General features: G+C 38.0%; 1 protein-coding gene across 1 annotated transcript; it reads right to left on the bottom strand.

Annotated features, from left to right (window-relative positions):
• Positions 1-2,272: 2,272 nt before the first annotated feature.
• Positions 2,273-2,797, bottom strand: LOC106790108. Its single transcript, XM_014754808.1, has one exon. The coding sequence runs from the start codon at positions 2,795-2,797 to the stop codon at positions 2,273-2,275; it is 525 nt and encodes a 174-aa protein (XP_014610294.1).
• Positions 2,798-13,239: the final 10,442 nt, after the last annotated feature.

Genomic DNA, 13,239 nt, shown 5'->3' with positions numbered 1-13,239 from the left:
AAATTATAATATGACAGGAAAATAAATCGCAACTATTGAATTTACATTGGATAGTACGCCCTGCTATTCAGAGTCGTCACTAGGACGTGACACCATTGATATATCATCCTGATTAGGATTGTCTAAACCATTGATGAGTTTCTTAAAACTGGTTAATTTACTTTTTAGTACTGCGCGTCTACGTATAAGTTTMGCTTCACTAATTTCGCTCATTGAGGAATGCATTTTCACAATAAAAAGGCACGATTCGGGAGAGATAAGAGAGAAGGAAGTATTACACAAACTGGTGACTCGATAAAAAGTATTGCTCAAAACTCACGTGTTTTATGTWGACCGTCCTGTGGTGATGTACTGCACGCTTCCAGGCTGTGTTGATTTCCTATATTCTAACAATATATATAGTGATTTAAAAATTTGCGCAGAAATTATCTTCGCAGTTTTTACAGAGTTTACTGCAAAGTATWGCCCACTTTTTCTGCAGATACACCGTGATGTTCTGCAATTGCCTGTACACGTACATTGTACCTAAACAAAGACATGTAGGGAACATGTAGGGAAAATGATTAAGATTTTGGGTGCGCAGAGAATGTATATGATTTTTCATATAGTTCTTTTCAATTTTTCGAAACATTAGTCGAACGGTGTATACATGAAAAATTCGTGAATTTTTCGAAGAAAATCATTGAGTTGTACAAATTTTTGCAAATTTYCAAATATCGTACTAATTTTTGTTTTTTTGTTCGAATCAAGTATAAYGAAGGTAACGTTGTTGTTTAATTTACAAGAGAAACGTTAAGTGGTACACATTTTACAAAATTATGGGATTTTTAATTTACAAGAATGAACTCATTCGACTTGTTTCACCATTGAATTATTTAGCCTATTCAAATTTTTTGGCGAACCTACTACCACTTGCAACAAATCGTCGCGCGCTGAACCCTTAGTATTCATTTTAGGAATCATCATTCAAAATAAATTCCAAACMAAAACCACCGGTGGTTCACACCTAAATAATAAAACAAACAAGYGCCGCCAGACGAATAAACATCTGATAATCTCGAGCCCGCTGTCCATACGGACTTCGAAAACATGCGCCTGGTAGAACGTGTTACAAATAGATATCAGGTGCTACTCTTCATCATAACCCGAAAACAACCGTCGTAATTAGCGAAGGACACGCCGTATTCGACTCRTCGTCACTTATCTTCGTCYTTYGTATCCCTTCACCGTCCCCCTGTTGTCTTCTCGTTTCCCTTCATACCTAACAYTCGTCGTATCAATCAAAGAAYGTATYAATCAACAAAGAAGGCCCCGTCCGGTCCCTTCCGCCGCCTATTTATGTTTTTACCTCCCCTCCATCGTCTCTCATCATTTCCTGGCATTTCTTCCAGAAACTTTTCGATAATTCCCAATCATGAACAAGGGATTCCTTCTGCATTTCCAGATCGAGAACGTTCGAGTCACTTCTTACCTGTAAAAGGGAAACGACAATTATTGTTTCTTTTCCCCTGTTTACACTGTTATGTACTCTTTTTTTTTTTTACCATTTAGAATATCGTACGGCGAAAATCGTTACTACTCAAAGCGCGTTTTTCGTGACGTTAAAAAGACGCGAAAGTATTAATGAGCCGCAAAGTTCTAAACGCGGGAGATGACTGAGTCTTAAGCTGTGCTACCTTAGATTTGGCGCAAACTAATAGCACCTTATGATTTTTCTAATTGTTTTGACGTAAATATACGCGTCGTAAGCCTTTTTACTCGCGTCGCAGAAACCGTGAATTTCTAATGCTTTTATTTTAGCAGCTTCGTTATACGCAAACCCCTATCTTCTCGAGCGTGTGGAGACTCTGGCGAAACGCTTGTCACATTTTATACATGTCGGCTGGGGGACATCTGTGTCCCACGCTAATTTTAATTGCCATAACCGTTTCGTTATAATTTTTGCGTTAATTATTACCGGTCCCTAATAAGCCTAATGGATCAAATAATTGCGCTATTTCAGATAGTATACTACGTTTCGTGATCCTTGCTTGAGTGTCTGCTCGTTTAACCGTATATCCTACGTTATCCTCAACCGCGTTCCAATTTATACCTAAAGTTTTAATGGTATCTGACGAATCCAGGCTCACGACATTATTGTCGCTAATATCTAAATCTTCTAATATTTCTACGGAATTAGAAGTCCATTGTCTTAGGTGCATGCCTGCCCTCTTAGTTAGTTGAATCAATTCGTCGCGGATTTGTTTTGCTTCGCGAACCGTATGTGCTCCTGTTAGTAGGTCGTCCACATAAAATCCTCCTTAAGAACGACGGAGGTTTGTGGATATTGCCGAAATTCATCGCTTGCGAGCTTATGTAGTGTTCTGGCTGCTAAGAATGACGCGGAAGCGGTTCCATAAGTTACTGTGTTTAATTTATAAGTTCTCACGGGCTCGTGCCTATTCGGACGCCAAAGAATCCTTTGGTATTCGCGATCGCGTGGGTCCATTATAATTTGATGGTACATTTTTGCGATGTCCGCGGTTATCGCGATAGCGCGTGATCTGAACCTTATTAAAAGCATGAAAAGATCGTCCAGTATTGTTGGACCAACCATTAGTACATTATTTAACGATTTCCCGTTGGTTGTTTTCGCCGACGCGTCAAAAACTACTCTTAACTTGGTGGTAAGACTCGTCTGTTTAACTACCGCATGATGAGGCAAATAATATCCCTCTTCACGGGAAGTTCCTTCTGTCCTGGTCATATGGCCTAATTCCTCGTATTCGCTTAGGAACTTAATATAGTCATCTTTCATTGCCGGTTTGCGGATGGCGTACGAATCGCCTAACTGCCGATTCTCTTCTTTAAAAGGCAACCTCACTACATATCTGCCTGATTTGTCACGTCGCGTGTTTTTATTATAATGAATTTCGCATGCGTTTTCTTCTTGCGATCGAATGTTATTTTCCGTTATTTCCTCAATATTCCAAAATCTTTCAAAATCTTTCCATTTGCGAGTGTAATTCGATGGTAGCGGTGTTGCAACTAACACTTTGTGGAATACTCGTGTTCCCTGCGTTCATCACGAGCCAAGTTAATACTGTTTTTTGCGCTATTAGACCATCGCTTAATCAAATAGTCTGACCCGAGCGCCATAATGAAGCAAAGATTTCGATCCCGAGAATCGCGTCGACATCCGCGGGCTGATGAAAGTCGGAATCCGCCAGTTGAATCCCTGCTGGAATAGATAATTCTTCTTGCAGAATTCGCTGGGATGGTAACCGATTCGTTATGATTGGTAGCAGTAAAAATTTTAATTTTATTACGTAATTTTCAGTTCGCGATTGCATGGTTGCTTCGATTGCCTGGTTTACCTTGATTTGAGTTTTATTTAGTCCCGATATCGCCTACGTCCACCTCTTGGGTGGGTATCCGTAAAAGTTTCACGAACCGAATTGTTAAAAAGTGTGCTTCGGAACCCGAATCCAGGAGTACACGGCACTCGTGTGGCCTACCATCGCAATCCAACAAATGCACCACCGCCGTTAATAACAATGCAGGTGCTTGCGAGTTATTGAGAATTACATGTGCATTTTGCACTCGCGATACCTCTTGGACGCATTCATTCGTGGTGCCCACCGTTTGCGCTTGCCGCAACGGTTTCCCTTGCATGCAACAATTCATGATGTCCGCCGTTGCACTTCCTGCAACAGCCTTTCCTGCATGCGTTAACACGATGACCAGCTTGCAAGCAATTCAAACATAGATTGGCGTTAACCACGATTTCTCTGCGATCCTCAGGTACAGCTCGAAGTAATTGCTCGCACTCCAACGCAAAATGTTCACCGCGACAGATACCACACGAGATATAGGTGTACGAATGGAATAAGCTTGAAATGTTTGTTGTCTTCTTCGGTCGATACTTCGCGGCCAGTTTCGCGCACTATTAGCACGCGGCTCGTTATGCAATATTCTTCTCGAACGAAGCTGCATCCTATCAGGCCCGGTCGCAACATTCCTTTCTCTTTTTCTATATTCAATATTTCTATTCCTTTCTTTCGGTCGAGAGTTTAATAGAGCATTTCCTCTTTCGCGTAGAAAAATCACGAACTCTTCTACCGTAGGTAACGTTGTTTTAGATCGTTCTTCTTCTAAACATTTTTTTTTTTCTTATAAACCTTGGCTCGTTACGTATCGACTTGAGTGTTTGTCACTGTTTAATAAGCGTAGTTATTCTCTCGAAAATATCAAATTTGATGTTTTTATCATTCAAAACTTTTGACATATTTGACAAACTACCGTTGATAATTCCTATGTTAACGCTTATGTCTATATATTGTATACTTATTGATTTATTTAACGTGATTATATAAATACTTAATTGCCGTGACTAATCCGTTCTTTTTTTATCTTCTAAACGGAGAATCAAGAACTCATCTTCAATGGTCTTCACCATCTTCGTTACTCCGAAGTGCCTATTGTCGTGAACCTTTTTTATAACTTTAATTTCCAGACATTTTGGTACCATTACGAGATTCGTGTTGCCTTTTCTTTTTACAAGTACATCGTTTTCTATCATGTTATTTTCATAGGGTCGTGTGTTGTTCAACTATCGTGTAGTAGCATCTGTAAGATATGTATCTGATAGTGTGGAATCGTTGTTCTATTTCGGAGGTTTTCTTACTATAATAATAAGCAGGATGAAATTTGTTCTTATCGGTTTTTTTCTATAGCAAGATCATCACTCCATTTTTACACTTGCTCGCGTCGGTATGCAGTTCGGTAATCGCCCTGTTTTTATCATGTATATATATGACCGAAAATGATCAAAGAATAATATAGTTATTTCGATTATGATTTTGATGCTGAAATTAGTGAGATAGGGCAGGATAGATAAATAAATCAAGACAGTCTTACGTGGTACAGAGCAGCCAGTTTGCCTCGGCATAAAAACTCAGAAAATTCATAGTAAAGCCGGGCAAAATGAACGCTTTTTTTTAAAAGGAAAAAATAGTATAGAACAAATAATGATAAGCAGAGATAATAGCTAAAAGAATGAATAAAAATTAATGCAATTACATCGCGAGGTACCTTTTGTCACACGTAGATTCTCTACAGACGCACGCTTTTCTCTATCGGAAGACGTACTACAGATACGTAATGATAGCCTGTTTGGCTACAACCTTGTCCCCCACGTTTGGTAGCCAGTACTGGTACAAATCTCTGGTTGTAGCCTGTCCCTATCCCTTTTTTTTTTYTTTTTATACCGTCGGGTGGAAAACTTTCATAGGTCCCCTAGGCCCGGTACCTAGGGGAGTGTCGTATTCTTACCGACAAAAAACTACCCGCGTGCATGACACTAACATGCTAAATATACAACCGAAGGAGTGGGAGGCGCGGATACGTGATGTAAGACACAATTCATAAACACCTAATCCCCCATCCCAATAGGCCAGGCCGGTTTACCTAGCGATCATCCATTCACGCACTCATACATCATACAACTTATAACAATAACCTACACCACCACTCAACGGTTTCCCGGAGGCATAACAAACCTATACTATACTATTATATATTTCAGCTATCCGTCCCATGACGCACTGGCTAGGGGCACACACACCCCATGCATTTAGCATGCTCACTCATCCGTTTTCGGCGAAGCAGATAAGCAAGACCAGACCAGGCACCGCCAAGGTTGTCCGGAGTCTCGCACGACGGGGCCGCATAGGAGCCACTCTTCTATACGGCTCCGCACGTATTCGTCCATTCCTACATACACATATACATCCGACACTCTGGCCCTACGGTCCATTCTCTCCTGTAACTTCCTACGCCTCTTCGGCTCTCCTCTTTTTGGCGTAGCACTAGTCCTGAAAAAGACTGAAATGCATGCAACCCATGCCCCCGGAGAAGCCAGAAATGCCCTGACCACCCCAGGAAACGTGAGCTGCATCCCCCCTCCCTTATTCCGTAACCAGAGTGCCTTTAGCATCCGTCCACGCTGAGCACTCAATCAGGGTTTGCTCCGCATCGTCAAACCCCGCCTCGCAGTGAAAATACTGCGGAGACGCTATCTTTCCTATTTAAAATAGATACGTGGGAAAGCAGTYGTGCCCCGGCCATCAGCATCTTTCCCATTGTTGGTAGCCCGTCAACAGTTTCAAATCTTTCATTGTAGTTGCCTGGCTACAACAACTCTTTGGCTGACAGGCATCAACCCACATACCTCACACCAACCTCGCTCTTGGTTTTCTACTTACCGCTCACCAAAACTCGCACGCACAAGCTAAATTGACTAGAAAAATGCCAATATGGTGTAACYCTCTTATTAGGGAAAACGAAACACTTTTTGATCTAGCCAGAATGTAAGTGAAACGCGTACACAAGGCCTAACGCATCCTATACCTCACTCCACAAGGCGCTCTATTATGCATCTCGCATCACTCGAATCAAYTCCTAYACCTTAAAATCGCCGAACACGCCCTATGGATCAAATATGCGCAACACGGGTTTAAAAATGTAAAGATAGAGAGAGATGAAGAGAGATGAATGATGAAGAGAGATGAATGATATGCTCTTTCTGTTTATTCATAAGGGTTAAAGGGGTTATTGTGAAAGATAGGTTGTCAGGATTAAAATCTAGAATACACATATATTTGATTTCACATAAATTCACTCAACATAAAGTTTCATCATAACGTAATCGTAACCGTAAGAAAACGTAAACATAAGACATAAAAGACATAATACGTACTGATACTTATAATGAGACCACATAAGACTACATAAAACTACATAAGACTACATAAAACTACATAAGACTACATAAGACTACATAAAACTACATAAGACTACATAGGAGTATCATAAATTCACATAAGACTATCATAACGGAACTCGGATTCGCATAACTGACTCTCTTTTTCCTTTCTTTTCCGGCCTTATATTCAATGCATTAGTCATACGTTCGTTGGAAGGGGAAAGGAGACGCAGGGCGGTTCTAGTCCTTTTCCAATCCATCATTGGTCATCAAATATCTTTCTCTTAAATCTTAAAAAAAAATCCCCTCTTAGAGTGGTGGGAGTATGTCTTAAGGTTCTCAAAATCTCCCAGTCTAAAACATCACATGTTATTTGTTTAGAAATAAAATGCCCGATTTTTTTTCTTAAGAGGACCTTAACCTTTAGATCCTATAACGTCATAAATCTTTCATGCTATCTACCGTAAACTTAAGATTAGAGTATCCTACATCTACCCAAAATTAATATTACTTCTTAAAATATTTTTTACATATTATTTTCTTAAAAATATTCCTTAGAGAAACAAGAATATTTTTTAAAATCTTTACCCTTTCGCGAAAACGCAAGTGAGCCATACTTCGCCACCAATGTATTTATAGTTTTATTTTGTGAATTCGTTATTGAAATAAAATAATAATATAATTGTGATACACCCCGCATATTGTTGGCGACAGCTTCTGTGGATTATAAAGTGGCTGCCGTATATATACGGCGTCAGCCGCTATGATGCACCAAGTGACTGCCGTATATACACGGCACCCGTTGCGAAACAGTTAATACGGGATGAATGTTCAATACCTCTAATTGTGTCAGATTTCATAGGTTCTGTTATTGTAAATAACTGTTATAATCGCAAACGTCGAAATTGCGATAGTTTTAAACTCTAAGTCAACTCTTTATCTCAAAATTGAATTTACATGTTTTACAATGGTAACGTAAAAACTTCCAAACATATTTGCTTAAATATGAAATTGAAAAAAAGCCTTACAAGCAGCAGAAAAATTGTAGACATTTATAAATAGATACTGTGATGTCTCATCACGATTTAATTATTTTTCGCAGCCGTACAAATAATACAGGGGCCATAATGTACACGCGAAAATGAATTAATAAAGATCAATGAGAAAATTGTAAGAAAGACAAGATAGTATGTTGAATGAAAATTTAAGCGTCGGATGTATTTCTATGTAGAGTGTTTTAGATGACAGTGTGTGACTATTGATTGGAAAACCAAAAACTAATTCTTTACTGAATTATGTGAAGTAAAGTCAAAGAGAAAATATGTTGAAATACATTTTGTACACTCGTCGCGGCGGTTCGTTATGAAGTAATTGGTCTGATACCGATACTTTTGTTTGCCTTTTGTTTCTTATTATTTCTTTCAAAGAAATCTAACCGACAGGAAGAGTTCCCTTTTTTATGGTTTATTCTTTCGACCCGTTTGATCCGCTAATCGTTTTATGTATGTATGTATGGATGTATGTAATATTAATTGTAAAAAAAAATGTCAACGATGACCGAACGCACCAATGAAGAACCCTTTTACTAAAATATATGCAGATGCTTTATCTGATTTTTCAAGTAATTGTGAATGAAATTCTGATAACTTCGAAAATGATACTGTATCAGAAGTTAGTGAATATGATATTAGGCCTCCAAAAAATCTCGAAAAAGAAATATAATAGTATCAGATAGCGAAGACAAATTGGAGGAAGATATATTTGCAAAACTTGTGGGTGGACCATTACACGTAGGTGATTGTGTTATACTTTTTATTATACGAAAACGACATATTTAGAGTTGAATAATAAATAAAATTTATTCAAGTTTATTTATATTGTTCCATTAATTCCACATCGGTTTTCAATACAATAGCCGGGGGTACATGAAGTAAATTTTCAAAAAAGTTGTTGCCGGTCAGCAATGTGTTAACTATCATACCTTACGTTGTTATTATCGTACTTACATTTTCGTGCACTTGTTATCACCATCTCGGCACTTGTTACTCGTCGTATATTCTTTGAACCTACTCTTTTTCGATTAATCAATTAATTCAACTCTTTTGATCATTTGCTTTTTGACTTTGATTTTATTATAAACTTAAATTTTTGAATAAATTCACACGTATTTTGAGAAATCCAAGGTACGCAAGGCAGCCTAAGCGTTCCTGCACTGATTGTTGTTTAAACGATAATGTAAAACTTATAATATTAAATATATTGTCATAATGTTATAAAAATAAAATTAATGAATAATTTAATAAGTCACACTTTAGATGGTTGTAAATTTTCGAATGACGGAAGGGTAATGAAGGTATTTTATCAAGGTAAGCATAAAGAATGTTTAAATATAAATAAGTTTTTACTATAAATAAGGATCGTTTTCGGGAGTTCGAACTGATACGAGCACAATTGACAGATTATAAATTGGTACCGACGCGTACAGAAACCTTGAAAAGTTAACCTTTAAACATGCAAATATATACTTTGAACTGTTCTTGTTCTGTAGGATTGATTTTGTACGAACATCGATGCAACCAGTATATGATATTTTCATTGAGATTTTTAAGAAAAATATCATTAATAGCATTCCAGATAATTAATTAGTTGTTTATCACGTTCAAAAATAAAATGATTAATAAATGTGTCTTACGCGGTTGTGCCCTTACGGATTTTAACAAGCTTTGGTATATTAGTAGTATACTAGTAGGGTGTTATCGTGGTAAAGTATTTTATCCTAACGCAAAGCCAATTTCGAGAAAAAAGCTTTTAAAGTTTTGATTTTTTTGTATACGGTTTTATTTTTTAACAGGTATATGAAAATAGATAAATCTTCGCTATACTAACAAATAACAGACATATATATTCTAATCTTTAACACTTTCATGTATAATATACCTGTTAAAACATAAAATGTTAACCGTAATTCAAGTAATCAATTTTACTTTATAATTAGCGTGAGATGTTAAAATATTTATTATTTCTAATTTTTTTGTAATAAATAATTTTCTCTCTTATGTATATATAATCAGGTTTTTATTGCACAACTTACAAAGTTATATAACAAGTTGTTAATAAGTATTAACAGTAAAAAAAATGTATTTCAGTTCGAAAAAAAATAATTTATACATTATCTGGACATTTCAAACAAATGACAGTGCAAATCTTTTTGGATGTACATCGTCCACAAACATACTTCTGACATTTTTGACAAACATTATTTGTTTTGTTGTTGTGGCAAAGTCGTATTTGAACGTTATTTGCCATAACGTTTCTTCTTGCGTAGCCTGTTGGCCCTGTGACACCCTTGAAAATACACGTAGATGGTAGCCTTCCGGGAATACCGCCTTCGTCAAATTTCGACCACACAGTACCATCTGCAGCTGTTTTGATCTCCTGAGAGGTATTTTCAGTTTCTTCATCTGAACTTATTAGCACCCTACGCCTTTTCCTGGGCACATTGATGATATCTTCATTTTCATCGTTGGTGATCGCCTCTTCATCGCTCTCTTTAGCATCAGATGTCTCACTTTGAATATGATCTGATTCATCTTCAGATAATAGTTCCCATCTCGTTGTATTTGCTTCTATGTCGGAACACTCTTCACCTATCTTTCTTAGCTTTTCTAAAAGTTCTCTTCTGTTGGATATTTCTTTTATGAACTTAGGGCGCGAAAGAAATCAACTGAACAATGTGTTAGAACGACTGGAAGTGCGTAAAGCAAGTCTGAACAAAGTCGACAGTGCGTAGCCGTATCGATTACAGTATGAGATCATACACTCAGTGATCTTTCTTCCCATCTGAATTATGTTATAGCGCGTTCAAAGGGAACAAAGCGCGTGGCCAGGCCTGGCATAAAGATTCGAATAAAAAGGAGGAGGGGACAACAACAATGATTAATTAACGCATCATCTATATGTTGTAGAAAAAGTCACCAAATTATAAGAAGCTGTGTTATTATTTAAATGTTTATTTTTTTAATTGAAATTGAAAAGCAGTCAAAATGACTTGCTTAGGCAATCTAGTGTTAATTCCCCTCTTATAGCACCTTCTTATACTCCAACCATCCACTCCTCTACTTCCTTCCTTCCCTTCTCGGAAACCAAATCTCTTCCTTATCCTTATTATCAGATGCCCCAACGTCTCTACCTGCTCTCTGCATAACCTACATTTCCAGTCCTTTTCTCCTTTCTTTCCTGCCTTTCCTAAGCTGCCACATCTTACCCTTGCCCAAACTTCCTTTACCCCTCCCCCCACTTCTTCTTCTGACCAATACTTTTTCCATTTTGTTCGATGACCTTTTGCCATCTCTCTGACAACTTGAAAATTTCACGCTCGTAGAAAATCTGATCTTTTTCGGCCAAAAACTGAAGTAAGTGCGATTTTACAGCGTCATCATTATTAAAAGTTTTACCATGGAGGGAGTTRACCACAGATCGAAATAAGTGGTAATCCGATGGTGCAAGATCAGGGTTGTATGGTGGGTGTAACATCAATTCCCAACTAATATCCATCAATTTTTTCCGAGTGGCCAAAGACGTGTGCGGCCTAGCATTGTCCTGGTGGAAAATGAAACCTTTACGATTGACCAATTCTGGTCGCTTTTCCTTGACTGCTGCATTCAATTTGTCCAGTTGCCGACAGTAGACCTCCGAATTAATGGTTTGGTTCCTTGGAAGCAGCTCAAAATACACCAGACCTTTCCATTCCCACCAAATTGATAGAAAAATCTTCTTTTGTGTGATATTTGCCTTTGAGGTGGTTTGCGATGACTCATTAGACGTGCACTGCGATCGTTTTCGATTGATATTGTTGTATACAATCCACTTTTCATCTCTGTCAAGTCCTCGATACCCATTTCCCTCAGCACACTGACTAGATTCTCCCCCCATTTTTAGGGTTTACCGTTCGTTATGGCTCTTATTTCCTCCATCACACATATTTTTGGCCACCTTGAATCCTCCATTTCCAGCACCTCCTTAATATAACGCAGCGCTCTTTCCCTTATCATGAATTCCATAGTTGGGATTCCCAGCTTACTTCTCCATATATAATTTGGCATTGTCCTGTTCACTCCTAATGCCATTTTACAGTATCTGTTCTGTATCCTTTCAAATATCTTTATTTCTCCCAACCCCCATATCTCTACTCCATACATAACCCCCGCTTTCACAATTGAATCTAATAGGAGTAGCCTATCCTCCATAATATTTCTCCCTGCCCTTTTCCAAATTCCCCATACCATATTCGCCGCCTTTTGCGCTTTCCCAGTTGTTTTCTTTCCATGCACCCAAACCGAATTTTTATTTGTGAACCAATATCCCARGTATTTAAATTCCCTTACTACCTCCACTTTTGTCTTATTAATCTCTCATTCCTCCCCTTTCTTAACCTTTCCTCCGTTTCTGAAGATCATGATCTTTGTTTTCTTTTCGTTTACTCTCATCTTGTTTTCCTGTGCCCATTTTTCTAAATCCTGTAATATGCTTCTCAACCCTTCCGCAGTCCCCGCCAGTGCCGCAACGTCATCTGCATATTTTATTGCAAATATTTTTTGTTTCCCTATTACTGCTCCCCCTTCATTCTTCGCAATCCATCTTTCTTCCAGATCATCTATGTACAAATCGAACAAGACTGCGTTTAGCGCGCAACCTTGCCGCACTCCCTGTTCTGTTCTAAAGCTTTCCGTGATTTTCCCCTGAGTCTGTACTTCCGCTCTCGTTTCCTTATATATCTCTTTTATTGTCTCTATCATTCTACCTTCTATCCCTTTTTCCTTTAATTTTACTATCATCCTTTCTCTGTTTACCCTATCAAATGCTGCTTTAAAGTCAATGAAAGCCATATACAGCTTCCCACCTTTCGCTTTCAATCTATTATTTATTATTGCATTTAACGTGAAAATCTGATCTCTAGTACCTCTTCCCTTTCTAAATCCCGCCTGGCTTTCCTTCAGCTTTTAGTAATTATCGAAAACGCAAGATTGAATATCTTCACGAACAATTGCTGCCGCAGCTTCCAAAGTTTTTAACCGCTTGTCTTTTTGATCCAAGTGTTTTTTATCAGACCAGACTTGACTTAAAATATCTTGGTAATTGTCAATAAAACAAATAGATGTTAATTTTCCAGACTTTTCTGTAATAATAATTCTACTGCCATACTTCAGTCTCAATTGTATTTTTATAGTTCTGTCATCTAAAGCTACATCTTGACAAACATTCCTTACGGGGTTATACGCAGTTGCGAGGCTCAAAAATAACGTTTTTTACGATTTTTTTGTGGACACAGCTTTTATTTATTAAGTACAAGTGACAGTAATTCTGAAAGAGCACACTTTGAAGAATATAATTGTGTATTACTCGTGTCAAAATATTGATGTGCACCGCCTCTGCAGATGATGTCCCGAACGACCTCCAAAAAAAGGCACTCGGCGGTGAGCACGATTTCGTCGGTT

Source organism: Polistes canadensis, unplaced genomic scaffold (genome assembly GCF_001313835.1).
Source record: "Polistes canadensis isolate GaletaPanama2010 unplaced genomic scaffold, ASM131383v1 scaffold_215, whole genome shotgun sequence".
In the NCBI taxonomy this organism is placed as follows: domain Eukaryota; kingdom Metazoa; phylum Arthropoda; class Insecta; order Hymenoptera; family Vespidae; genus Polistes; species Polistes canadensis.
This window is presented reverse-complemented; position numbering and strand designations above follow the sequence as displayed.

Bases quoted from the DNA above. Each gene is read 5' to 3' on its own strand.
- LOC106790108 (XM_014754808.1), bottom strand. From the start codon at position 2,797: ATGAAAGATGACTATATTAAGTTCCTAAGCGAATACGAGGAATTAGGC.